The sequence below is a fragment of the Streptopelia decaocto genome (assembly GCF_964273445.1).
Source record: "Streptopelia decaocto genome assembly, chromosome: 3".
In the NCBI taxonomy this organism is placed as follows: domain Eukaryota; kingdom Metazoa; phylum Chordata; class Aves; order Columbiformes; family Columbidae; genus Streptopelia; species Streptopelia decaocto.
The window spans coordinates 121,029,618-121,056,884 of record NC_138656.1 but is presented as its reverse complement, the minus strand read 5'-3'; the positions used below and the strand labels follow the sequence as shown (position 1 = coordinate 121,056,884).

The 27,267-nt window shown below is 57.7% G+C and overlaps 1 protein-coding gene across 4 annotated transcripts in view; it reads left to right on the top strand.

The window, feature by feature from the left end:
- The window catches only part of ASXL2 (ASXL transcriptional regulator 2), a 104,745-nt gene that overhangs the window by 38,255 nt on the left and 39,223 nt on the right, over nt 1-27,267 (top strand). For 2 of the 4 annotated variants that reach the window (XM_082047683.1, XM_082047684.1), the window contains 3 exons: nt 610-718; nt 6,129-6,279; nt 19,483-19,598. In XM_082047683.1, the coding sequence (XP_081903809.1) occupies nt 610-718; nt 6,129-6,279; nt 19,483-19,598 (376 nt within the window). The remainder of the gene's footprint in view (nt 1-609; nt 719-6,128; nt 6,280-19,482; nt 19,599-27,267) is intronic. The other 2 variants (XM_082047685.1, XM_082047686.1) reach the window with 1 other exon arrangement.

Sequence of the window (27,267 nt, the reverse complement as noted above, 5' to 3'; positions counted from 1 at the left end):
GCTGGTCCGTGTGTGCCGGGCTGTGTGTGCCAGGTGTGTGTGTGCCGGGTGTGTGTGTGCCGGGTGTGTGTGTGCCGGGCTGTGTGTGTGCTGGTCCGTGTGTGCCGGGTGTGTGTGCCGGGTGTGTGTGCCGGGCTGTGTGTGCCGGGCTGTGTGTGTGTGCCGGGTGTGTGTGTGCCGGGTGTGTGTGTGCCGGGTGTGTGTGTGCCGGGTGTGTGTGTGCTGGGTGTGTGTGCCGGCTGTGTGTGTGCCGGGCCGTGTGTGCCGGCTGTGTGTGCCGGCTGTGTGTGCCGGCTGTGTGTGCCGGGCTGTGTGTGCCGGGTGTGTGTGCCGGGTGTGTGTGCCGGGTGTGTGTGCCGGGTGTGTGTGCCGGGTGTGTGTGCCGGGTGTGTGTGTGCCGGGTGTGTGTGCCGGGTGTGTGTGCCGGGTGTGTGTGTGCCGGGTGTGTGTGCCGGGCTGTGTGTGTGTGCCGGGTGTGTGTGCCGGGTGTGTGTGCCGGGCTGTGTGTGTGTGCTGGTCCGTGTGTGCCGGGTGTGTGTGCCGTGTGTGTGCCGGGCCGTGTGGGTGGGGCCGGCGCGGCCCGGGCGCTGACGCTGTGTCTGTTTGCAGCGGGACGTCTCCGCTGGCGTGCCTCAACGCCATGCTGCACACCAACTCCCGCGGCGAGGAGGGCATCTTCTACAAGGTCCCGGGCCGCATGGGCGTCTACACGCTGAAGGTGAGTGTCGCGGAATCATGGAATCGTTTCTGTCATAGCATCCTGACCAGCCCTGTCCCTGCCCCATGTCCTGAGAACCTCATGTCCGTCTGTCCAGCCCTCCAGGGCTGGTGACTCCAGCACTGCCCTGGCAGCCTGTTCCAATGCCCCACACCCTTTGGGCAAGAAATTGTTCCCAGATCCAACCTCAACCTCCCCTGGGCAACCTGAGGCCGTTTCCTCTGGTCCCATCACTTGCTACTTGGGAGAGGAGCCCAGCCCGTCCCGTCTCGGCTGGGAATTGTGTTGGAACACTCAGCTGACTTTTCTCCATGTAAAAACGTGCTGATGAGGCTCATCCTGAAGAGGGGACTGTCCCCCTATAGCGGGAGCTGTAGCGTGAACTTGCCCTCCTGACGCAGCCACCGCGTCTCCGTGCTTGGCAGTGGCCCCTGTGTGCCGAAATGCGCTTCACGGTGGGGCAGTTTGCTGATGTTAATTACTATCCTAGAAATAAAAGAGTAGTTAAAATTGTAATAAGATTCTAGCCCTAAAAGGCAAACCTCATCTTCACTGATTCACCCTATATCTAGAAATGAAATATTACCTTATCCTCAGTCTGTTCATAGTAGGCAGGGAACATTTGTAGGGGAAACGTGTGGATTCCTCGGTTTACCTGCTCTAAAAATCATCTTTACTTGAAGCCTTTTCCCCAGTTGAACTCGGGGGCCACGAGCTGGCGCTGTTGGTGGCCGCGGCTGGTTCCGGAGGCCGTTCCGCAGCCGGAGCCAGCGCGGTGTCCCCGCGGGAACCGCGGCCCTCGTCTCGCTCCCTGCTCCACACACAGACAGTGACTCCCAGGATGAGGTTTGCACTCACACACACTAAACCATTCCGGTTGGGTTACCAGGGAGCTGGCTCAGAGCTGCCCAGAAGAGGACGTCCTCGTTGTCATGGTCAAAATGCTTTCCTGTCCGTCTGCCCCACCCCGGACGCTGGGAACGCACCTTGTTCCCTGAGTTCTTGTGCAGAATGTGACCGCAGAGGGTCCCTTTGGGTGCCGTCCGTGGACGCCGACGTCCCCAGAGCTGCCGGAAAGGCCGTGGCAGGACACCCGACAAACTCCTTCCTTTGAACATGTACCAAGCAGAGGTTGATCTGATTTTGGTGAGACGTCCATGAAGCACCACTTTGCCAACACCTTTGTGTGAGGGAAGGACTGGCAGAGGAACACCCAACAGCGAGGAAGGTGCTTACCTGTTTGCCGATAAACCGCGTTAATTTTTGCACCATTTTTCACTACACGAAACCGGAATGTTCTACGTTTTCGGAATGCAGAACGCAGAGCTCCAGGCAGGGAGAGCGTGTCCTGTCGAGCACCGGGGCTCGGGAGAGGATTTGCATCTGGTGGCAGACAAGGAACCGAGTCCTTGGCTGTGGATTGTGTGTCCCGATGCAGCAAAGCTGCACTGAAAGCTGCAGAGCAGAACAAAATGACTCAAGATGTAAAAAAAACCCCAAAAGTCCCTTTTGAAAGGTTGTGAGCATGTTGTTATTGGGGCAGTTCTGAGGCAAACTTCCTGTCTGGTGATGAAATCTGGTCAAGTTTAAGTGCGTTTGAGCACCAGCACTGGCTGTCCAGGCTACTGCTCGGTTTGTTTTGCTTGTGAGATCCAAGTCCAGACTGACGATAGTTTGTAATGTTGAGCTTCAGCAAAACCCCAGTATGATGTAGCTGAGTGGAGGAGCAGGGAGGTGAAAGGCAGCGAGTGGTGTGAGTGAGGAGGCTGGAGCAGCGGCCGAGTGACCCCCGCGGTGTCCCGTGTGGCCGTGTTGTCCCCTGTCCTGCGGGGCTGTGTGGGCGGCCGGGGTGAGTCCCCAGTGTCCCAGGACAGACGGACACGTTGAGCCCGGCTGCTCCGTCCCAGGCCCCCGTGCCCCGTTCGGTCCCAGCCCAGCGCCGGGAGGAGCCCGCGGGCTGTGAAGATGCTGCGCTGAGCGAGGAGCCCTTTGCAGCTCCGGGGTGAGCAGAACACGCCGGCTGAGGGACGATGATCATGATGATCTTTGGAGGTCCCTTCCTGCGAGGGCGAAAACTCATGGACTCCACACAATCCAATATGAATTCAAGCGGAGCCATTTATTACAGGAACAAGCCTCCTTATGTATGCAGGTATTTCCTGATCACGCGTCCACGCTCCAAGCGCGCATTGGCCAACTGGATGTTGTCCATGTTCACGAGCTGTCCGTGCACCTGAGTCTCACTGCTAATAGGTCTGTTGATTTACGTCGTGTTTTCGGCTTTCCGAGGTGGCCTTGAAACTCCCTTGGGCCTGGCCAGTTCAGAAACAAATCTCCATCTAACAGAAACCCATCCACACGTTAACTTCAAGAGAATCCCTCCAATCTGCCACGCCTTGCCGTCCCCGGCGCTGGGAGGGAGCGATGACGAGCAGCGCGCGTTGTCACACCGCGGGAGCGCCTGGCGAATCAGCTGCTGACAGAGGAGGCTGCTGGGGACACTTGGTGGTGACAGAGCGGCACTTTGGTTTTGGTGGCTCGGGGCCCTGGGTGATGGAGTCACCGGGCTGCGTGGCAGGCAGGCCGGCCAGCCCTGGGATCTTCCTTTCATTTTTGTTTTCTTCCTAGACTTGGTGATAAGGATGTTTAAAACAGGTTAGAGAATGAAAACCATGGAGTATGGGAGTTCTGTGAGGTACCGTTCAAAGGATGAGGTGTTTTGGGGGCCAGGAGATGCTCTGCAGGAGGATGCCTGGTGGCAGCTAGCAATTGAACTAAACTTCATTGTTGTTAATGTGATTTTACTGCCCCTGTTTCCCAGCGGGTGATGGTCTGTGACCGCAGGGCTCGGCCGGGTTTGGCGCTGCGGCGGTGCCCAGGCTGTGGTGGCGCGGAGCAGGACCCGGGGCACGGGGCATGGAGCACAGGGCGGGCCGAGCTGCCCGGGAACGCGGCTGCGCTGCCTCGAGCTGCGGGGGCCTGTCCAGGAGAGCTCAGCCTGCGCTCATCTGCAATATCGTGTCCAGTGGTGGCCCCTCAGCTCCAGCAGGACAGGGAACTGCTGCAGAGAGTCCAGCGCAGCCACCAAGATGCTGCAGGGAGTGGAGCATCTCCCGTGGGAGGAAAGGCTGAGGGAGCTGGGGCTCTGGAGCTGGACAAGAGGAGACTGAGGGGGGACTCATTCCTGGGGATCAGTATGGAAAGGGGGAGTGTCAGGAGGATGGAGCCAGGCTCTTCTGGTGACAACCAGGGACAGGACAAGGGGCAATGGGTGCAAACTGGAACACAGGAGGTTCCACTGGAAGAGGAGAAGCAACTTGTTGGGGTGAGGGTGGCAGAGCCTGGCCCAGGCTGCCCAGGGGGTTGTGGAGTCTCCTTCTCTGCAGACATTCCAACCCCCTGGACACCTTCCTGTGGAACCTCAGCTGGGTGTTCCTGCTCCATGGGGGGATTGCACTGGATGAGCTTTCCAGGGCCCTCCAACCCTGGGACTCTGTGATTCTGTGGTTCATGAGCCGCCGTCTCTTGTGCTCTGTGCGGTACTGCTGGCAGCAGCCACATTTGTCTCAATGAGAACACTCGGCCATTGGAACAGTCTCTGCAGGGCAGTGCTGGGCTCCCCAACGCTGGACGTGTTGAAGATTCAGCTGCACGGGGCTGGGCCGGCTTGGCTAGACCGGGCTTTGCCAAGAAAGGCTGGACCGGGTGATCCTTGAGGGCCCATCCAGCCTGGTGTTCTGTGATTCTGTGACTTGCCCTGGCCAGGGCGTGCTGGTCGTTTCTTGTACAGCCTGAACAGTCTACTGGTCCCCGGGTAAAATTAACCCCACCTTCTCCTAAATGCTACAAAATAAAACAAATTACCATGAACTTGTCACCTTTGCCAGGGTTAAGCTGAGGAGGGGGTTTAATGGCGGGAGTGTCCCCATCAGGAATACGCAAGTTCCATCTCTGTCAGCTTTGAGACTTGATGGAAATAGCAGGGTTTTTCCTGCTTTGGGTGATATCTTCTCTTCCACTGTGGTTCACAAGTAGCTCTTAATGTGCAGTTCAAAGAACTTATTTCTGAAGTGCAGGATGAAAATGCGATTGAATATGTGAAGCTATCGGCTCCCGTTGCTGATGGGAGAAATGGGGAATGAACTGAATTGGTGACGCTTGCGTTGTCTGTAGTGCTTTGTGGCCCTGCCGGTGGCCGCTGGTGGCAGCGGTGGCCGCAGAGCAGGGCGGGCAGGCGCTGTGCGGGACGCGTTTGTGTCACACAGACCCGCTCTGCCCAGCTCTGCCCGCCGCTGCCCCGCTTGCCCCGGGAGCATTTACAGCTTCAGTGACGTTACTGACGGGGATTTCAGGATAACAGCGTCATTTTGGGTCCGTGGGCCAGCAGGGGTGCGGGCCCGTGTCCATGGGGCACCGAGAGCGGGTTTGGGTGGCCGGACAGCGGTGACATTAACGGCCACAGCCAAACAGCTCATCAGCAGAGTCTGGTTTGTTGTCACTAATTAGCACTGATTTCTGATGGAGGTTGATAATGCGGGTAAGCACTAGAGGGCAGTCTGGGTTTAGGTGCGGACAGGGTGGAGCCCGCGCTGGTTCTGGAGGCGATGACGAGTTCTGGGGGTGACAGCGGGGTCTGGGGGTGACAGCGGGGTCTGGGGGGGTCCGGAGGTGACATGGGGGCTGGAGGTGACGGTGGTTCTGGAGGTGACATGGGGGCTGGAGGTGACCGCAGGGTCTGGAAGTGACCGCAGGGTCTGGAGGTGACAGCAGGGTCTGGAGGTGACCATGGGGTCCGGAGGTGACCGTGGGGTCTGGAGGTGATGGCGGGGTCTGGGGGTGACCGTGGGGTCCAGAGGTGACAGCGGGGTCTGGGGTGACCGTGGGGTCTGGGGGTGACCGTGGGGTCCAGAGGTGACAGCGGGGTCTGGAGGTGACCGTGGGGTCCAGGGGTGACCGTGGGGTCTGGAGGTGACCGGGGGGTCTGGAGGTGACCGGGGGGTCTGGGGGTGACCATGGGGTCTGGAGGTGACCAGGGGGTCTGGGGTGACCGCAGCCTCTGCAGCCTGGACGTTCCCCACAGGAACACCCGCCAGCTCCGGTTTGGAAGGAGCTGGCAGGACAAGCAGCGTTGCCTGGTCCCACTGGTGTTCTTGTCTCAGGGAGTTCCAAGAGGGGGTTTCTGGTGGAGGGGACGAGCGCTGGCGCTGGGGAGCAGTTCGGTGGAGGGTGAGGGGTCGGTGCGGAGCTCGCGCCAGCGGATCTGCACTCGTGTTTGCTTGGGGCTTGCAGGAGCCGCCGAGCGCTTCTGCCAGCGCTCCATGGTCCGCACTTGGTGAGCAGAAACCGCTGCTTTAGGAGCCGGGAGCCGTTCCCGCGGAGCGAGTGACGGTGTGTGTGTTTCCGTGCGCAGAAGGACGTTCCGGACGGGCTGAAGGAGCTGTGTGACGGCTCGGAGGAGAGCAGCGACGCGCGCTCCGACTCGCCCAGCTCCGACCACAGCAGCAGCAGCAGCGACGGCTGCGGCAACAAGGACGGGAAGAAGAGCAGATGGAAAAGAAAAGGTAAGTTTCCTTTTCCGCAGCGATGGCTTCTGGCACGGTCCGTGTCCGTGTGGGACCGGGAGCTTTTCATCCACCACATCTGTTGCTTTATAAAGACAGTTAAATCCTAAAATCTGCTGTTGCCATTGGTGCTCGTGGATTGACACATAAACTGTTGTAGGCACCAAAGAGGAGCGGGCACCTGTAATTAAGTGTAATTAAGGCCTCGACACAAGTCACAGCCCAGCAGGCTGTGCTGCCCACCCGGGAATCAGTTCCTGCCCGGTTTTCTCCACTATCCATCTGCTTTCCCAGGAAATCGGCGCTTTTTCCTCCTGGCCCCGGTGCTTTGGCTGCCGCGCCGGCTCGGGACGGGCTCGGAATGGGCTCGGGACGGGCTCAGAACAGGCTCAGAATGGGCTCAGAACGGGCTCGGAACGGGCTCAGAACGGGCTCGGAACGGGCTCAGAACGGGCTCGGTACGGGCTCAGAACGGGCTCGGAACGGGCTCAGAACGGGCTCGGAACGGGCTCAGAACGGGCTCGGAACGGGCTCAGAACAGGCTCGGTACGGGCTCAGAACGGGCTCGGAACGGGCTCAGAACGGGCTCAGAACGGGCTCAGAACGGGCTCGGAACGGGCTCAGAACGGGCTCAGAACGGGCTCAGAACGGGCTCGGTACGGGCTCGGTACGGGCTCAGAACGGGCTCAGAACGGGCTCGGAACGGGCTCAGAACGGGCTCGGGACGTGGGGTTAAAGCTGCGTGTGAACCGCGGGTCCCGTGGGCTCGGCCGCTCTGCTCTGCGGCTCTCGGGAACCAGGCAACGTCTGCCTGTCAGCACTGCCAGTGAAACCCTTTACCACCCCAGATAATACAGGAAAGTGGAATCCTTTACAACCTCAGGTAATACAGGAAAGTGAAATCCTTTACAACCTCAGTAATACAGGAAAGTGGAATCCTTTACAACCTCAGTAATACAGGAAAGTGAAATCCTTTACCACCTCAGGTAAAACAGGAAAGTGAAATCATTTACAACCTCAGATAATATAAGAAAGTGAAATCATTTACAACCTCAGATAATACAGGAAAGTGAAATCATTTACAACCTCAGGTAATACAGGAAAGTGAAGTCATTTACAACCTCAGATAATATAAGAAAGTTAGATCATTTACAACCTCAGATAATACAGGAAAGTGAAATCATGTAGAAGCTCAGATAACACACTGAAACACCGTTCTTCCCCCCGCTGCTCCATGTGGGTGGCTGCTGAAGTCAGACGCTTCCGTGGTGTTCCGGGATATCCAGATGGTGGGTTTTCCGCAGCAGAGTGTTTTTGGGAGCGCCGAGCAGAGGCAATAGGGGATTTCGCGGTGTTCGGAGCTGCGGGGCCGCGCGTGCCCCGTGGGTGCTGCCGCACCGCGTGGCGCAGCCTCCGGAGCAGGGGAATCGAACCCCTCTGCCCCCGTCTCAGCGCTGGCATCCTGGGCCAGTGACGGACCGAAGCTCCCGGCTCTGGGTTCAGCCCCCGCTCATCCCACCGGCGCTGCCTCGTTCTTTCCTCCTCAAAAGTCGGATGTCTGCTTAGGTACCAGGAGCTGACTTAATTAGAAAAAAGCTGTAATAAAATGCAGAGGTGTGATGCTCCCCCTTTCCATATTGATCCCCCCTCAGTCTCCTCTTGTCCAGCTCCAGAGCCCCAGCTCCCTCAGCCTTTCCTCACACGGGAGATGCTCCACTCCCTCCAGCATCTTGGTGGCTGCGCTGGACTCTCTGCAGCAGTTCCCTGTCCTGCTGGCACTGAGGGGCCACAGCTGGACACAGTATTCCCGGTGCGGTCTCAGTCTGGTGTTCCTGCTCCCGGGACCCGGCTGCTGTTTGGTGGGGCTGTGGTGCCGCGGGAGCCGCGGCGGCCCCGGAGCACAGGGAACCTGCTCAGGGCGCTCGGTGGGAGCGCTGGGAACCGCTGGGTCTGTGTGGGTTGTGTGTGGACGGGCGGCCGGCGGTGTCGCCGTCCCAGCCGCGCTGCGCCGCGCTGCGCAAACAGCCCGGCCGGGCCGGGCTCAGCTCCGTTTGGGGTGGGAAACAGAGCTTGGCTCTTGATTTTGGCCTGGTTTTGAACTGAAGCTTTTAAAACAGATTTCAACTTAACTGCATAGCCGGAGGGGTTACAGAGATCGTTCCGTTCCTGCTTTGCAAACAGCCGCTGGGTGGGAAGGGAGAAGAGGCCCCGTAGCTGCTGGAGCTGGAACTGGAGCTTCCACGTGAGGATACAGGAGGATGCACGAGGGCGATGCAGGAGATGCTTGGGAAGCTCCGTCATCGATCAGTGCCAGCACATCAATATACAGCAAATCGGCTTTGCCAGTTCCAGGTCTCGTTGCTTATTTTTTCTGTGATAGCTGTCACTAAATAAGTCACCTGGTTTATCTTCCCGGCTCCGTTTCCTGGCTGTAATGTAATGTTGCACCAAAACTAAATGATCCAAAACGGTTTAATGAGCTAAGATAAGGTACAATGATGGTAAATGGTTTAAAAACATCTTTGCAAGAAACATCTTAAAATTCGAATATCTTAAGGCATCTCTCTTAGGTCACGCTGTCCCTCACTGTTCTTTGGAGACCGTGGTTTTCGCGGGTGCATCCCACACTTGCACCGGTTGAGGTTCCTGGGTGCGGAGCGGCTGGACTCGGAGAGCGGGTAGAAAAGCACCCGTGCCCGCAGCCCGCAGGGCAGACGCCTTTCTGCCATTCCTGGTCATTCTTGCACATCACGCATCTGGAAAGACTCTTCTGGTTTCCTCTGGCAAAGGCCGCGGTTCCACGGTGCTGCTCTTCGCAGACACGGACCTGCGCTGGCTGCCCGAGGAGCTGCCGTGGAAGGCGTCACGCAAGCAGAAAGTGCCCCAGGCTGCGGTCGCTCTGGGCTCTGCCATCGGAACGTTTGCACGTGGCAGCGAGTGAATCTGCACCCCGTGGGAGCTCCTGGCGTGGGGACGAGCTGACGCGGCGCCGGTGCCGGCAGCTCCCGGTGCCTCTGTGCCTCCTGCTGCTCTTTTCTCCTTTGCCATAGCCAGGGCGGCACCACGCTCCGATGTGAGAGGTTCCTGCAGCGCCGAGCGGTGCAGCGTCCCCTGGAATGCTGAGGGTGCAGTGTCCCCTGGAATGCCGAGGGGTGCAGTGTCCCCTGGAATGCCGACCCTGGAATGCCGAGGGGTGCAGCGTCCCCTGGAATGCCGACCCTGGAATGCCGAGGGGTGCAGTGTCCCCTGGAATGCCGACCCTGGAATGCCGAGGGGTGCAGCGTCCCCTGGAATGCCGAGGGGTGCGGTGTCCCCTGGAATGCCGAGGGGTGCAGTGTCCCCTGGAATGCTGAGGGTGCAGTGTCCCCTGGAATGCCGAGGGGTGCGGTGTCCCCTGGAATGCCGAGGGGTGCGGAGTCCCCTGGAATGCCGAGGGGTGCGGTGTCCCCTGGAATGCCGAGGGGTGCAGCGTCCCTTGGAATGCTGAGGGTGCAGTGTCCCCTGGAATGCTGAGGGTGCAGCGTCCCCTGGAATGCCGAGGGGTGCAGTGTCCCCTGGAATGCCGAGGAGTGCAGTGTCCCCTGGAATGCCGAGGAGTGCAGTGTCTCCTGGAATGCCGAGGGGTGCAGTGTCTCCTGGAATGCCGAGGGGTGCAGTGTCTCCTGGAATGCCGAGGGTGCAGTGTCCCCTGCAATGCCACACTCCTACACGGCCGCTTCCTGCGCTGTGCGCACAGAACACACAGAAACCTCCTCCTCATTTAAAACAATCTGAAGCTCCAGAGGAGCGCAGATTTCAGCCAGAACTGGCTGCCGGCATGGCGTGGCTGCTGGCCATGGGTTCCAGGGTGCCAGCATGGCGTGGCTGCTGGCCATGGGTTCCAGGGATTCGGCATGGCGTGGCTGCTGGCCATGGGTTCCAGGGATTCGGCATGGCGTGGCTGCTGGCCATGGGTTCCAGGGATTCGGCATGGCGTGGCTGCTGGCCATGGGTTCCAGGGATTCGGCATGGCGTGGCTGCTGGCCATGGGTTCCAGGGATTCGGCATGGCATGGCTGCTGGCCATGGGTTCCAGGGATTCGGCATGGCGTGGCTGCTGGCCATGGGTTCCAGGGTGCCGGCATGGCGTGGCTGCTGGCCATGGGTTCCAGGGTGCCGGCATGGCGTGGCTGCTGGCCATGGGTTCCAGGGATTCGGCATGGCATGGCTGCTGGCCATGGGTTCCAGGGTGCCAGTGTGGCGTGGCTGCTGGCCATGGGTTCCAGGGTGCCAGCGTGGCGTGGCTGCTGGCCACGGGTTCCAGGGTGCCAGCATCCAGAGACCCGTTGGCATCGGGGGCTGCTCTGGGCTTGTTTGCAAGGGTGGGGAGGATGGTTTTTATTGTGAGAACACGGAGTTCTGATAGAAATGGATGAAGTGGCTGCAGACCGGGGCAGACAGTGAACAGATGAGCTGTGCCCGTGTTGTTTTGCTGAGAGGCTTTGACTCGAGCTCTTTGAGACTGCAGTTTAGCCTAACGGGACATTATTTTCGCTCATATACATATAAAACAGGAAGCGCATTCAGATAACATCAACAGCCGCTTCCTTATATGTACAAAAATAAAGTGCTCTGACACCAGCAAAACCGATGCTTTGATTGTAGAGAGGACAGAAACCTTGAGCGCTGCAGCCGCGCACGGGCGAGACCAGCGCGGAGCAAGGACGGAGCTGGAGAGGGCCGCGGTGCCACCGCCTGCAGCCGCGGCACCGAGCACGGCGGGACGCAGGTGCGGGGCTGGGGACACCGCGGCGACGGTCACGGGGCAGTGTCAGTGATGGTCACAGGGCAGTGTCAGTGATGGTCACAGGGCAGTGTCAGTGATGGTCACAGGGCAGTGTCAGTGATGGTCACAGGGCAGTGTCGGTGATGGTCACAGGGCAGTGTCAGTGATGGTCACAGGGCAGTGTCGGCGCGGGGCTGGGGACACAGCGATGCTGTTCCCGTGGGGCTGGGGACACAGTGGCGCTGTTCTGTGGGGCTGGGGACACAGTGGCGCTGTTCTGTGGGGCTGGGGACACAGTGGCGCTGTTCTGTGGGGCTGGGGACACAGGGGTGCTGTTGGTGCCCCAGCTCTGTGCGGTGCCGCTGTCCTAAGCGGCCGTTGCTGCAGATTTTGGCGGTGGGGGCGCAGCGGGCCATTCCTGGCGGGGGTCGCTCTGTGCCGCTCCGAGGTGACACGGGCACCTTTTCTGTGACCTCAGAGCAGCAACTCAGCTGCCGTCTGTGGGGTCTGATGGGAAGAACAGAGGAAGTTTTGCATCCAGTGCTTACGATACTGCCAAGACTCCTTGAGTCCCACGTTGTTGTAAATCATCCTGAAACTTGACGTGCAAATGCCTCAACTCCAGCTGCTTTTATCACCGGTTGGCTGGGCTGGTTTGCGGGCCCCTGTGCAGGTGGTTTGTTGTGGAGCGCTCGGTGAAGGTGCGTTCAGCACTTGCTGTCGCTGGCTGTGTGCACCTGTGCTGCTCACCTGTGCTGCACACCTGGGCTGCACACCTGGGCTGCTCACCTGTGCTGCTCACCTGGGCTGCACACCTGTGCTGCACACCTGGGCTGCTCACCTGGGCTGCACACCTGGGCTGCACACCTGGGCTGCACACCTGTGCTGCACACCTGGGCTGCTCACCTGTGCTGCACACCTGTGCTGCACACCCGGGCTGCTCACCTGTGCTGCTCACCTGTGCTGCTCACCTGTGCTGCACACCTGTGCTGCTCACCTGTGCTGCTCACCTGTGCTGCTCACCTGTGCTGCACACCTGTGCTGCTCACCTGTGCTGCTCACCCGTGCTGCACACCTGTGCTGCTCACCTGTGCTGCTCACCTGTGCTGCTCACCCGGGCTGCTCACCTGGGCTGCTCACCCGTGCTGCACACCTGTGCTGCTCACCTGTGCTGCTCACCTGTGCTGCTCACCCGTGCTGCACACCTGTGCTGCTCACCTGTGCTGCTCACCTGTGCTGCTCACCTGTTCTGCACACCTGTGCTGCTCACCTGTGCTGCACACCTGTGCTGCACACCTGTGCTGCTCACCTGTGCTGCTCACCCGGGCTGCACACCTGTGCTGCTCACCTGTGCTGCTCACCTGTGCTGCACACCTGTGCTGCTCACCTGTGCTGCTCACCTGTGCTGCTCACCTGTGCTGCTCACCCGGGCTGCTCACCCGGGCTGCTCACCTGGGCTGCTCACCCGTGCTGCACACCTGTGCTGCTCACCTGTGCTGCTCACCTGTGCTGCACACCTGTGCTGCTCACCTGTGCTGCTCACCTGTGCTGCACACCTGTGCTGCTCACCTGTGCTGCTCACCTGTGCTGCTCACCTGCCCCACAGCCCTTTGGGGAAGAAATTGTTCCCACATCCAAGCTCAACCTCCCCTGGGCAACTTGAGGCCGTTTCCTCTGCTCCTGGCGCTTGTTCCCGGGGAGCAGAGCCCGACCCCCCTGGCTCCAAGCTCCTTTTGGGCAGGTCAGAGATCAGAAGGTGCCGGGAGCTCGGCTGGGCTCGAGGGGCGTGCGGACGAGCAGCGATCGGACCCAGACTGCAGGTTGGTGTCTCAGAGCTGCCAGTGCAACACACGCCCCAGTCTCTCTGTATAAAGCAAAGAGTTGATCTTTTTTATGCTTATAAAACTGTAGTTGCTGGGGGAATGTGTCGTCCTGGCGAGAGCAGCACGAGGTTCACTCCGACCAGGGCAGGCGCGGGAGCTGCAATCGGCCGCTGTTTTGGGGCATGATTTCTTCCTTCATTTCGCCAGGAGCAGTGGCGGGGGGAGCAGTTCTGACGGGGCTGTCTCCCTTGCACCCGGGACACCGTGTTCATACGCACCCAAAGTCCCGTTCCCGTCCTCACTGTGGTCAACGGCAGCACCGTAGCAGCGAGGCGCTGGATCAGCAGGGAGCGTTTATGTGCTTCTCCAAACGCCTTTGAATGCCTTTCGCTAGAAGTTCTTCATGTAATACATCTGGATCACATTAGCTGTTTAAGATTAGCTTATTCTAAGCTTAGTTGAAGGGGGGTATTGTATTTTTAGTTCAGCTTGACTGTACTTTTTTTCCAAATAAGTAAAGCGCAGCCTTTTCTTTCTGAACGTGTGGATTTTGAGGCAGAAAACCCCACGGGAATGCACGCAACCCCTGAGCAGGAACTCTATTTACATGGGTTTGGTGCTGTACTCCCCCAAATGCAGAGCGCTGAGGGAGCTGGGGCTCTGGAGCTGGACAAGAGGAGACTGAGGGGGGACTCATTCCTGGGGATCAAGATGGAAAGTGGGAGTGTCAGGAGGATGGAGCCAGGCTCTTCTGGTGACAACCAGGGACAGGACAAGGGGCAATGGGTGCAAACTGGAACACAGGAGGTTCCACTGGAAGAGGAGAAGCAACTTGTTGGGGTGAGGGTGGCAGAGCCTGGCCCAGGCTGCCCAGGGGGTTGTGGAGTCTCCTTCTGTGCAGACATTCCAACCCCCTGGACACCTTCCTGTGGAACCTCAGCTGGGTGTTCCTGCTCCGGGGGGGGATTGCACTGGATGAGCTTTCCAGGGCCCTTCCAACCCCCAACATTCTATGATTCTGTTTTTTTCTTCTGATTTGAAAGTATTTTGACTCCCAACTTCTCCCAGCAATTGCAGATGTATTTTTCCTTGACTTCTGGCACATTTTTAGATGGTTTTCTTTTGTTTCCTGATGTTTAACCGTTAGCACGTATCTGGTAAGGTGCGCTGCCCAGGCTGGCCTTAAGCTGATGACCCTGACCGTGATTTTCTCTGGAGCCACCGCCATAAAGGCTGTGTCAGTGCAGGGCTGTTCTCGCTGTGTTCCCAGCTGCATCCCCGCGGCTCTGCTCGGACAAGCCTGAGAAACCCGGCTGCTCGTTTCTGCTGCGTCAGGTTGAGAAAATCTCAGTCTTGATTTAGGAATTGTCTGAGCGGCTGCCACGAAAGTCCCGAGCTGTGTCCCCCCGGTGTGTTCTGCGATGTCCCTCGGCGCCGCCGTTCCCCGCTGCGTCTGCTCCAGGTGCGTGAGCCGTGTCTGCACATAATAAATCGAAAGGGAAATGGTTGGCTGAGCGAGCCAAGATCTCTGCGGTCCTGTGAGAGACACACGTCGAGCTGCACGGGACGGCACCGTCGCTCTTGGATCAGCTGCCTCCGTGGATTTTCTCGTTGCTGTTTACCTGGCATCGTTTGTGAAAGACAAATGTGAGCCAGAATATTGTTGTTAACTATCACTTTAGGCAAGTGAGCAGATGTATGCTGGAGGTGCTGTATGCTGGAGGTGCTGTATGCTGGAGGTGATGTATGCTGGAGCTGATGTATGCTGGAGGTGCTGTATGCTGGAAGTGCTGTATGCTGGAAGTGCTGTATGCTGGAGGTGCTGTATGCTGGAAGTGCTGTATGCTGGAGGTGCTGTATGCTGGAGGTGCTGTATGCTGGAGGTGATGTATGCTGGAGGTGATGTATGCTGGAGGTGCTGTATGCTGGAGGTCCTGTATGCTGGAAGGCAGTGGGATTTCAAACGAGCATTCTGGTGCTCTCCCACCCCGAAGGATAAAACACCTGCGCAAGATGACACGTCCAAGAGAAAACAAAGCAAGTGCCGTACTCTGGGCACGTCCAGCTCCCCGTTGTCTCCGGGCTGGGCCGCGCACTGGGCTGTGCCGGCGCTGCCCCACCGGGAGCCGCCGCTCCGGCTGCTGCCGCTTAGCAGAGCTCCTTCATAAGTGTGCGTGCGAGAACTGGTGGACTTCAGGGTCTGCAACCTTAAGGAAGCCCAGTACCTTGTAAAATGTTGTTGGGTCTTGCCAGGCTGAAATTTCTCATTTAATTGACCTTTAACATAATTAAAGTTCTGTTGTAATTTCATTTCTCAGAAGAAATGCCCTGGTGTCAATGACATTCCAAGTGAGAATTCTATAGAAGGCTGTATTTAAGCGTTAGGTCTCCGCTTGGCTGCGCGCAGCCTTCTTGGAAAGATGCAAAATGATGGGCTTTTGTGTCCTGGTTTTTCCAGGTTGGAAAAGCTGAGTTTTCTTTGTTCAAGCACAGCATAAACATGAAAATGGGACCAGAATATGAGGGTGAAGAAGAGCAGCCCGCATTCGGCTTAATGTTCCCGCTTCGCACAACTCGTCGTTTCTGCAGCGAGAGGCTGCAAAGAGGATGTGGTTTGTGTTCCTGCCGTTCGAGTGTCTCAGACCCAGTAACAACCAGCCTGTTTCTCTGCCCGGGTTTCAAATGTTAAACCGAACTGGTGTTTTCTTGGTGCTGAAGAGCCGCGAGCAGGGATCAGTGTGTGAGGAGGGCTGTGTGCAGGCCCAGGCCGATGCGCCACAGGCCCGGCCGCGGAGCCGCAGCGCTGCATCTCCTCCGCTCCGCTCCTGCTCCTTCCGCCAAATAACACACACAGCTCGGCATCTCCGCCCCGTTAACAGTTCACCTGAGTGCCGTCAGGGTTTGCTGGTGTCGTGTGGTCAGCACTACAGCGTGAGACGGTCAGCGTGAGATCGCCCGGTGGGAGCAGAGGACACGGCCTCAAGTTGCCCAGGGGAGGTTGAGGTTGGATGTGGGAACAATTTCTTCCCCAAAGGGCTGTGGGGCATTGAACAGGCTGCCCAGGGCAGTGCTGGAGTCACCAGCCCTGGAGGGCTGGACAGACGGACATGAGGTTCTCAGACATGGGGCAGGGACGGGGTGGGTTGTGGTTGGACTCCATGATCTTGGGGGTCTCTTCCCACCAAAATGATTCTGTGATTGTCCGATGACACTTTTAGATACATCATCTTCACACATGGCATCATCGTCATCTTCACACATGGCATCACCTCGCTGGCCATTGTCATGGCCCTGTCGGCCGTAACGGATCCCGTTCCCGGGATGGCACAGTTCCTTTAGATTACTGCAGCTTCTATGAGTATCTTGGGGTTTTTCCCTCCAAAAATGTACTTATTCCTTTTTTGATGTCGTACTTTGTATTTCTGGTCTTCTGTTCTGTGGGTTCTATGTCTCTGGATTCCCACACGATTCCCCCTGACCTTAGCTAACCAGAATATCAAATATTTCACCCTTTCCCTGTCGCCGGGGTCTGAGCTGCTCCTGCTTAGGACGGGACCTTGCAGAACTGTTCCCGATTTCTTGCCCGATTCCCATCTGATTCCGTTCTTCGCCCTCTCCAGCCCAGTGCCGGAGTTCTGCCAGTGCTTTGTTTTTGAAACAATAGCCAAATAACGTTTAGAAGCCTCTTGTTGGAAATGTCTGAGTGAACCCTTAGCAAGAGACTTTCTCGCAGCCCTTTGTGTCGCTGCGCTGGGTTAACTGCGGTGGGTGTCGGGTCTGCGTTTCCTCGCAGGTGCTGAGCGGACTCGGATCCTTTCCAGCACCTTCTCATTCTTCTGGAACTGCGGTTTCAACCAAACCGAGAAACAGATGCAAGTTTACCAACATTCTTACTGATTTCAAAGTGCAGATACAGCTTTTGCTTTCCAGGTCTTGGTGTAACATCAGGGGGTTTTACCTTTGAAGTGGTAATTCTGCTCGCTGTGCGACTGTGTTGTCTTTGATCGTGTGTGTGTATCATCCGGGTGTGATCTTGTCAGAGACTTTTAAATTCCCGCTTCTTACCATACCTTTTTATTGTTGTCATTTTAATGATACTTCAGAGGCGTTTCTGTTGTGTGTGCCCACGAAACACTTGCTCTTTTCATTTAACGCCCATGCCAAGTGTGAGAGTTTTGCTTTCCATAACTGGTTGTTACTAATGCTGTGCACTTTAGGGCCAAGCTGGTTGCGGCGCTGGCTGTCTGGCGCCGCGGAGCTGCGCCCTGCGCCGGGAGCGGCCGCGCTCCGGCTGCTGTCAACCGAGAGCTGACGCCGTTGTCTCTGAGCTCCCTGCAGCTGCACAGGGTGCTGCTGTCACCTCCTGGATTCTGCAACTAGTGGCTTTAGGAAGCACTAATTTAAATAGTTTACGTGTGAATCCGTTTATTATCCTTTATGATAGGGGTTCTCCCCGTCCTGGGAACAAACGTTCCTTTGCTCTTTACTCTTTCCCTGCGCACACAGGGGCCGTTGTTATCTACACAAATTTACGTGCAGATACATACACAGCCCGTGAATTTGCTGATCTCTGTTGTTTTCTCTTTTACCTGCCTGTCCCCATGCCCAGGCCCACAGATGGGCCCTCGGGGTTCGCGGCAGGTGCAGCCCAATCTCGCTGATGTTCTCGGTGTTCACTTTGTCCCGGCCGTCTCGCAGTGCCAGTGTCCCATTCACATCATCTGGTGTCTGTCTGGTTCAGTCCCGGCCGTCTCGCAGTGCCAGTGTCCCGTTCCCATCATCTGGTGTCTGTCTGGTTCAGTCCCAGCCGTCTCGCAGTGCCAGTGTCCCGTTCCCATCATCTGGTGTCTGTCTGGTTCAGTCCCGGCCGTCTCGCAGTGCCAGTGTCCCGTTCCCATCATCTGGTGTCTGTCTGGTTCTGTCCCGGCCGTCTCGCAGTGCCAGTGTCCCGTTCCCATCATCTGGTGTCTGTGTGGTTCTGTCCCGGCCGTCTCGCAGTGCCAGTGTCCCGTTCCCATCATCTGGTGTCTGTGTGGTTCTGTCCCGGCCGTCTCGCAGTGCCAGTGTCCCGTTCACATCATCTGGTGTCTGTCTGGTTCTGTCCCGGCCGTCTCGCAGTGCCAGTGTCCCGTTCCCATCATCTGGTGTCTGTCTGGTTCTGTCCCGGCCGTCTCGCAGTGCCAGTGTCCCGTTCCCATCATCTGGTGTCTGTGTGGTTCTGTCCCAGCCATCTCGCAGTGCCAGTGTCCCGTTCACATCATCCTGTGTCTGTCTGGTTCAGTCCTGGCCGCCGAACAGCTCGGCCTCCCCCGGGGTGCGGGTTCACAGCTCGGCCTCCCCCGGGGTGCGGGTTCACAGCTCAGCCTCCCCCGGGGTGCGGGTTCACAGCTCGGCCTCCCCCAGGGTGCGGGTTCACAGCTCGGCCTCCCCCGGGGTGCGGGTTCACAGCTCGGCCTCCCCCGGGGTGCGGGTTCACAGCTCGGCCTCCCCCGGGGTGCGGGTTCACAGCTCGGCCTCCCCCGGGGTGCGGGTTCACAGCTCGGCCTCCCCCGGGGTGCGGGTTCACAGCTCGGCCTCCCCCGGGGTGCGGGTTCACAGCTCGGCCTCCCCCGGGGTGCGGGTTCACAGCTCGGCCTCCCCCGGGGTGCGGGTTCACAGCTCGGCCTCCCCCGGGGTGCGGGTTCACAGCTCGGCCTCCCCCGGGGTGCGGGTTCACAGCTCGGCCTCCCCCGGGGTGCGGGTTCCCTGGTTTTCGTGCAGGCGCAGGGGGTGGGTTCACTGTGGCCGCTGCCCAGTGCCAGGTGGGTGTGCCAGGGCAATAGAGGCAAACCCGCGGTTGCCAGGCCTGGAACCGAGGGGTTTCCCCGCTGGCCGTGTCCATCACCACGGCGCTGCCGAGCGGGTGCTTGGGCGTTCTGTGCCGAACAGGCGCCTTCACGCTACGGGACCAGCTCTTACTCAGTTCCCATCCCCGGTTCGTTGGTTGTGACGAGACCGTTTCAAAGTCAGAATCACCTGGAACTAGACGCTTTGCTCCAGGACTCCGCTGGCTAAGACGGGATTCCCTGAAGCACCCGGGCTCAGCCGCTGGGAATATGTGTTCGTCTACGTGTTCATTTACGGGGATATCCTGGATATTCCCATCTTTGTTTTCAGAAAGGAGCGGGTGACGTTCCATTTCCTTGGCGTGTCGTTTACTTCCTGCTCTTGTGTGGGGTTCAGATCAATTCTGCTCGGCAGCTGCTGTCAATGAAGTGCCTGACTGCAGCTCATCCACACGAACAACCACCGGTGCCTGTGTCTGTATTTAGACTTGAATTTGCTAAGCCTGTGTGAACCTGGAGCACTTTCCCAAGCCGCAGCCTTGTTCGACAGCAGCTCTTTACAAGATTAATAAAAAAAGAGATGGGCAAGAGATGAAAAGCAGGAGTTGGTGACAAGAACTGCCGTTGGCTTTCAGAGAACAGCTGCCGCGGCGGGGAGGAACAGGAGCGATTCTTTGTGCTGGAGGTGCAGCTTTCCTGAGCCTCCTGAGACGCTGCGAAATGGTGAGGACTGGCTAACGTGCTGATGTATAACGGCAGCTTATGTATGTGTATCTATATTTTTCCCGTAGTGTCATCCAGGCTGTCCCAGACGTCCTCCCCGCAGCCGGGCTGCCCGTCGCCCTCCATCCAGCCCGCCAAAGCCATCTCGTCGTCGCAGAAGCACAGCAAGAAGGCGCTCAAACAGGTCAGTGTCCTGAGCGGGACCCGCTCGGGGGCTCAGCGCCGCCGGTCGATTTCTCTGCTGAATGGTGTTTCTCAGTGGAGCTCACTCTGCAGGAGGTAATTCAGGACTTCCCCCTGTCTCATAATAAACAGGGGTTTGCTAAAACATCCCTCTCTCTTAAAGGTGATTAGGAGTATTGTGGTATTTAGTTATGTGCTTTTTCCCTAAATGAGCATCTGAACAATTTTTATTATTATTATTTTAAAGAAGGGGTATAAGATGTCATTTCTTTTCACCCAGCCTTTTGGTGGGTGTGCTTAGCTTCCTGCGGGCTGTGCTCAGAAACGTGCGGCGCGTGGCTGGGCAGGGGGAGGCAGGGGAAGGAGCACCCGCTGCGCCTGGGTCGCACCCTCTGGCTGCTCGGGAATGGCTGTCGTGCAGACCGCGTTCATTCTGTGCACACAGGATGGAATTGGGTGAGTTTTTGTATTTCAGTGCTTTATTTCTCCTAATGAAAGCAAGAGGAATGAGTCCCCGGAGCGGCTCATTTGCAGGTGTTTCCCCAGCTGCATTGTTTAGTTCTCCACGACCCTTAGAAAGGAAACGCTTTATCAGGGTTAGGTTTACCCCTTAGTAAAGTAAAAGTCTGTAAGGACGTATGAATCAAGCTGCGGCGGAGGTGCTGGTGCAGGTGTTAAGGCAGCTCGGCACCAACAGATGAAGCCGCGATGCATCCCAGACAGGACTTACCTTCTCCAGCCTGTCTCCCAGCGGAGCAGCAGCGCCCAGGCCGTGTCCGCTCACAGGGCTGCCGGCGGCCCTCGCGAGCGGCTGCGCTGCGGGAGGACGGTCTCACCAGGGCCGTTATTGAGGAAAGTGTTACAGATAAGGCCTCTGGGTAAACTGGAGCTGGGTTGGTGTCAGGATGAGATGCCGGCTGCAGGGCATCGTCTCGCTCCGTTCCCTTCCCGCTTGGCTGGTTCTCAGCAGAAGTGTCGGTGTGACTGTGCTGCTGTGTGCGAACCGCGATGAAGCGGCGAGGTGGTGGTGGCACTTCAGGCAGATTTTCGTCTGAAGTTCAGAGTCAAGCCTCCACTTTCACTTGAATCCCAGAAAATTGCTTCTCACTAATTCAGCAAGATATTAACTACACTGTTATCAGTGCAATTCTGCCATTTTGACCAAATAACAAATCTTCCTCCTCTTCCTAAACACAGTAGCCACTGTTGGCTGGAAAAGTTATAAGAAGTGGGTAAAATGAACAAATCTAGATAGCAGGAAAAAGATACTGAGTGGGACAAGAATTAAAGAGAGCTTTCCTGTTTCTAATGATGTCTGTGACCCAGATTACTTGCTAGCGTGTGCTGGACAAGACAGCTGGCTGGGCTCAGCCCGCCTGGCTTAAGCACTGAGTGATCATGAAGTTCCTGGAGGGGAGAGGGAGCGGATTTCTCAGGGAGAGCTCTGGAACAGCACCCTGCTGCTCTACTGGCTAGAGGTGTCAGGCCCTTCAGGAAATAATGATCAGGGCTTAGTTCATAATGCATCAGAGTTAAAACTGTAAAATACAACCGAATAATGAGGTGTGCCCTGGTGTGCCATCACCACACAATACAGTAATTAAGTAGATGGCTGCATTCCTTACAGTCATTTGGAAAAATCCCGAGTTAGAGGTTTGCAGTACCTGAATTTAAATTGGCAGAGGCATGTCAGTGCTCATCCTGCTGGAAAGATGAAACAGCCATGGGGAGAAGCCCCCTTCATTGCAGTGAGCGTGTGCTGAGACAAAACCCACCACACTGAGGCTCTGAAATTATAACCCAGATCCAGAAAGATGGGCGGTTTCTCACCTGCTGCTGCAAAATGCAGGTGCTGCTGCAATGTTTCCTCTGACCCTCTCCAGTCCACTGATCCCTACCTGGCTTGAGCAGCCAGCCGGTGCCCTCAGAACTCAGCACAGCAGCCAGCGCTGGCTGGAGCTGCAAGGGAGCCGTGGGGTCCCAGCCCTGCTCGAGCCAGGCCACCCCGAGCCGTGGGCACACAGCTGAGGATCTCCACACCTCCTGCCAGCTGCCTGTGCCAGCGCTCGCTCGCCTCCTAGGAACAGGGGATCTTGAATTCACATGGGATTTCTGGTTTTGTGCCTGTGGCCTCTTGTCGTGAGACGATGTGGAGAATGCAAAATTGCCGGCAGGACCTCTTTGAGCACTACGGGCGGGCCGGCGAGAGTAATGAGTCTAATTCAATATGAATTTAACATCAATACCCTTTAATGAACTCTTAACAACACTGAATATCGATGTCCACGAGACCACGTTTTTCCAACCCTTATATACTCTATACCCAAAAAGCCATGCGGCAAGCACAGGCTACGATTGGTTACACATGCAGTCATTCTTCCCCCCCCACGATGGTGATTAGCTGCAGGGCACTGTCCACATGTGCAGCGACCATGACGGCGCCCTCCTGCAGCCTGGGTCCAGGGCAGACCAGCTTCTGTTTACTTCTGTGCGGTCCTAGTGCACCTCAGTCACCCCAAGCCCTGGCTTGTTCACAGCATACGGCCCAAAAACTCTCCACAGCCTCTGGTCCCATCTCTGGGCACTCTGGCAGAGCACGGCTCCCTCTGCCCCCCCTCCGGCAGGTGCTTCCACACCTGGATCCCCTCCCATCCCATCCCACCCCATCCCCATCCCATCCCATCCCACCCCACCCCACCCCACCCCACCTCATCCCATCCCACCCCACCCCATCCCATCCCATCCCATCCCATCCCACCCCACCCCATCCCATCCCCATCCCATCCCATCCCATCCCATCCCACCCCACCCCACCCCACCCCACCCCACCCCATCCCACCCCACCCCATCCCATCCCACCCCACCCCATCCCATCCCACCCCATCCCATCCCACCCCATCCCATCCCATCCCATCCCATCCCATCCCATCCCATCCCATCCCACCCCACCCCACCCCATCCCATCCCTGCTCCAGGCTGAGCAGCCCCAGCCCCTCCATCCCCTCGCTGTGCTCTCTCCAGTCTGTCCATGTCCCTCCTGTACTGGGGAGCCCAGCGCTGGGCCCTGTGCTGAGCAGGGGGAAGGACCATCCACTCCCTCGATCCAGATCTCCTCATGGTGTTTTAAGATTAGGAATTTCACCCTCTGCCGAGGTTGATACTGTTGGCTTTCATCATTATCCAGTACAGTTTGCCACGCAGATGGGATGAATAAGGCCAGAACTGGGTTGAGCTACACCCTGCAGCTCTCTGGTGGTGAGTAGTGGTGTTCTCACCGTTTGGGTGAAGAAGGGAGCTGTACAACATGGATTTTTGCCCATGACGTGTGTTGCTGTGGGTTTTTAGTATCGTTGCCAAACCGTAGGCAGGTCCAGAGCAAGAGGTGGGTGCTCAGGAGCAGCTCCTGGTCCTGCTGCCATCACCGTTGTCCCAGAGCGGAGCTGACACGCAGGAGCGTGCTGGGGACGTGAAGTCTGTGTTTCAATTACAGTTAAAGGAGGTGCTGTGGTACTGACAGAATGGCACCGTTTTGAACTGCGCTCTTGTGGAGCTCTACAGAATGAAGTGGTTTCCGCCCTCGACAGCGGGATTTACCCCAGAGCTGCCCTTTGTGCAAACTGCACCGAGGAACATCCGCACCCAGAGAGAACAAAGGGAACTGCAGGGCGAACAAAACAAAAAGAACCGGCCCGTGGGCACGGAGGGAATATCCATGTGGGGCTGGGCCACAGGAGAGTCACGGGCTGGGGCTGGTGGAGGGGTTTGCCGTGCTCTGGGGTCTCTGCAGAGAGAGAGACCCTGAGAGAGAGACCCTGAGAGAGAGAGACCCTGAGAGAGACCCTGAGAGAGAGACCCTGAGAGAGACCCTGAGAGAGAGACCCTGAGAGAGAGAGAGACCCTGAGAGAGACCCTGAGAGAGACCCTGAGAGACCCTGAGAGAGACCCTGAGAGAGACCCTGAGAGAGAGACCCTGAGAGAGAGACCCTGAGAGAGACCCTGAGAGAGACCCTGAGAGACCCTGAGAGAGACCCTGAGAGAGACCCTGAGAGAGACCCTGAGAGAGACCCTGAGAGAGCCCTGAGAGAGACCCTGAGAGAGAGACCCTGAGAGAGAGACCCTGAGAGAGAGACCCTGAGAGAGACCCTGAGAGAGACCCTGAGAGAGACCCTGAGAGAGACCATGAGAGAGACCCTGAGAGAGACCCTGAGAGAGAGACCCTGAGAGAGAGACCCTGAGAGAGACCCTGAGAGAGAGACCCTGAGAGAGAGACCCTGAGAGAGAGACCCTGAGAGAGAGACTCTGAGAGAGAGACCCTGAGAGAGACCCTGAGAGAGACCATGAGAGAGACCCTGAGAGAGACCCTGAGAGAGAGACCCTGAGAGAGACCCTGAGAGAGAGACCCTGAGAGAGACCCTGAGAGAGAGACCCTGAGAGAGAGACCCTGAGAGAGAGACCCTGAGAGAGAGACCCTGAGAGAGAGACCCTGAGAGAGAGACCCTGAGAGAGACCCTGAGAGAGAGACCCTGAGAGAGACCCTGAGAGAGAGACCCTGAGAGAGAGACCCTGAGAGAGACCCTGAGAGAGAGACCCTGAGAGAGACCCTGAGAGAGAGACCCTGAGAGAGACCCTGAGAGAGAGACCCTGAGAGAGAGACCCTGAGAGAGACCCTGAGAGAGAGACCCTGAGAGAGACCCTGAGAGAGAGACCCTGAGAGAGACCCTGAGAGAGACCCTGAGAGAGACCCTGAGAGAGAGACCCTGAGAGAGACCCTGAGAGAGAGACCCTGAGAGAGACCCTGAGAGAGACCCTGAGAGAGACCCTGAGAGAGAGACCCTGAGAGAGAGACCCTGAGAGAGACCATGAGAGAGAGACCCTGAGAGAGAGACCCTGAGAGAGAGACCCTGAGAGAGACCCTGAGAGAGAGACCCTGAGAGAGAGACCCTGAGAGAGAGACCCTGAGAGAGACCCTGAGAGAGAGACCATGAGAGAGACCCTGAGAGAGACCCTGAGAGAGAGACCCTGAGAGAGAGACCCTGAGAGAGACCCTGAGAGAGACCCTGAGAGAGAGAGACCCTGAGAGAGAGACCCTGAGAGAGAGACCCTGAGAGAGACCCTGAGAGAGAGACCCTGAGAGAGAGACCCTGAGAGAGAGACCCTGAGAGAGACCCTGAGAGAGACCCTGAGAGAGAGACCCTGAGAGAGAGACCCTGAGAGAGAGACCCTGAGAGAGACCCTGAGAGAGAGACCCTGAGAGACCCTGAGAGAGACCCTGAGAGAGACCCTGAGAGAGACCCTGAGAGAGAGAGACCCTGAGAGAGAGACCCTGAGAGAGAGACCCTGAGAGAGACCCTGAGAGAGACCCTGAGAGAGAGACCCTGAGAGAGACCCTGAGAGAGAGAGACCCTGAGAGAGACCCTGAGAGAGAGACCATGAGAGAGAGACCCTGAGAGAGACCATGAGAGAGACCCTGAGAGAGACCCTGAGAGAGAGACCCTGAGAGAGAGACCCTGAGAGAGACCCTGAGAGAGAGACCCTGAGAGAGAGACCCTGAGAGAGAGACTCTGAGAGAGAGACCCTGAGAGAGACCCTGAGAGAGACCCTGAGAGAGACCCTGAGAGAGAGACCCTGAGAGAGACCCTGAGAGAGAGACCCTGAGAGAGAGACCCTGAGAGAGACCCTGAGAGAGAGACCCTGAGAGAGACCATGAGAGAGACCCTGAGAGAGAGACCCTGAGAGAGACCCTGAGAGACCCTGAGAGAGACCCTGAGAGAGACCCTGAGAGACCCTGAGAGAGAGACCCTGAGAGAGACCCTGAGAGAGAGACCCTGAGAGACCCTGAGAGAGACCCTGAGAGAGACCCTGAGAGAGACCCTGAGAGAGAGACCCTGAGAGAGAGACCCTGAGAGAGACCCTGAGAGAGACCCTGAGAGAGAGACCCTGAGAGAGACCCTGAGAGAGACCCTGAGAGAGAGACCCTGAGAGAGACCCTGAGAGAGAGACCCTGAGAGACCCTGAGAGAGACCCTGAGAGAGAGACCCTGAGAGAGAGACCCTGAGAGAGACCCTGAGAGAGAGACCCTGAGAGACCCTGAGAGAGACCCTGAGAGAGAGACCCTGAGAGAGAGACCCTGAGAGAGAGACCCTGAGAGAGACCCTGAGAGAGACCCTGAGAGAGACCCTGAGAGAGAGACCCTGAGAGAGACCCTGAGAGAGACCCTGAGAGAGACCCTGAGAGAGACCCTGAGAGAGAGACCCTGAGAGAGACCCTGAGAGAGAGACCCTGAGAGAGAGACCCTGAGAGAGAGACCCTGAGAGAGACCCTGAGAGAGACCCTGAGAGAGACCCTGAGAGAGACCATGAGAGAGACCCTGAGAGAGAGACCCTGAGAGAGACCCTGAGAGAGAGACCCTGAGAGACCCTGAGAGAGAGACCCTGAGAGAGAGACCCTGAGAGAGACCCTGAGAGAGAGACCCTGAGAGAGACCCTGAGAGAGACCCTGAGAGAGACCCTGAGAGAGACCATGAGAGAGACCCTGAGAGAGAGACCCTGAGAGAGACCCTGAGAGAGAGACCCTGAGAGACCCTGAGAGAGAGACCCTGAGAGAGAGACCCTGAGAGAGACCCTGAGAGAGACCCTGAGAGAGAGACCCTGAGAGAGAGACCCTGAGAGAGACCCTGAGAGAGACCCTGAGAGAGAGACCCTGAGAGAGAGACCCTGAGAGAGAGACCCTGAGAGAGACCCTGAGAGACCCTGAGAGAGAGACCCTGAGAGAGAGACCCTGAGAGACCCTGAGAGAGAGACCCTGAGAGAGACCCTGAGAGAGAGAGACCCTGAGAGAGACCCTGAGAGAGAGACCCTGAGAGAGACCCTGAGAGAGACCCTGAGAGAGACCCTGAGAGAGACCCTGAGAGAGAGACCCTGAGAGAGAGACCCTGAGAGAGAGACCCTGAGAGAGACCCTGAGAGAGACCCTGAGAGAGACCCTGAGAGAGAGACCCTGAGAGAGAGACCCTGAGAGAGACCCTGAGAGAGAGACCCTGAGAGAGAGACCCTGAGAGAGACCCTGAGAGAGACCCTGAGAGAGAGACCCTGAGAGAGAGACCATGAGAGAGAGACCCTGAGAGAGACCCTGAGAGAGAGAGACCCTGAGAGAGACCCTGAGAGAGACCCTGAGAGAGACCATGAGAGAGACCCTGAGAGAGAGACCCTGAGAGAGACCCTGAGAGAGAGACCCTGAGAGACCCTGAGAGAGAGACCCTGAGAGAGAGACCCTGAGAGAGACCCTGAGAGAGACCCTGAGAGAGAGACCCTGAGAGAGAGACCCTGAGAGAGACCCTGAGAGAGACCCTGAGAGAGAGACCCTGAGAGAGAGACCCTGAGAGAGAGACCCTGAGAGAGACCCTGAGAGACCCTGAGAGAGAGACCCTGAGAGAGAGACCCTGAGAGACCCTGAGAGAGAGACCCTGAGAGAGACCCTGAGAGAGAGAGACCCTGAGAGAGACCCTGAGAGAGACCCTGAGAGAGAGACCCTGAGAGAGAGACCCTGAGAGAGAGACCCTGAGAGAGACCCTGAGAGAGAGACCCTGAGAGAGACCCTGAGAGACCCTGAGAGAGAGACCATGAGAGAGAGACCCTGAGAGACCCTGAGAGAGAGACCCTGAGAGAGACCCTG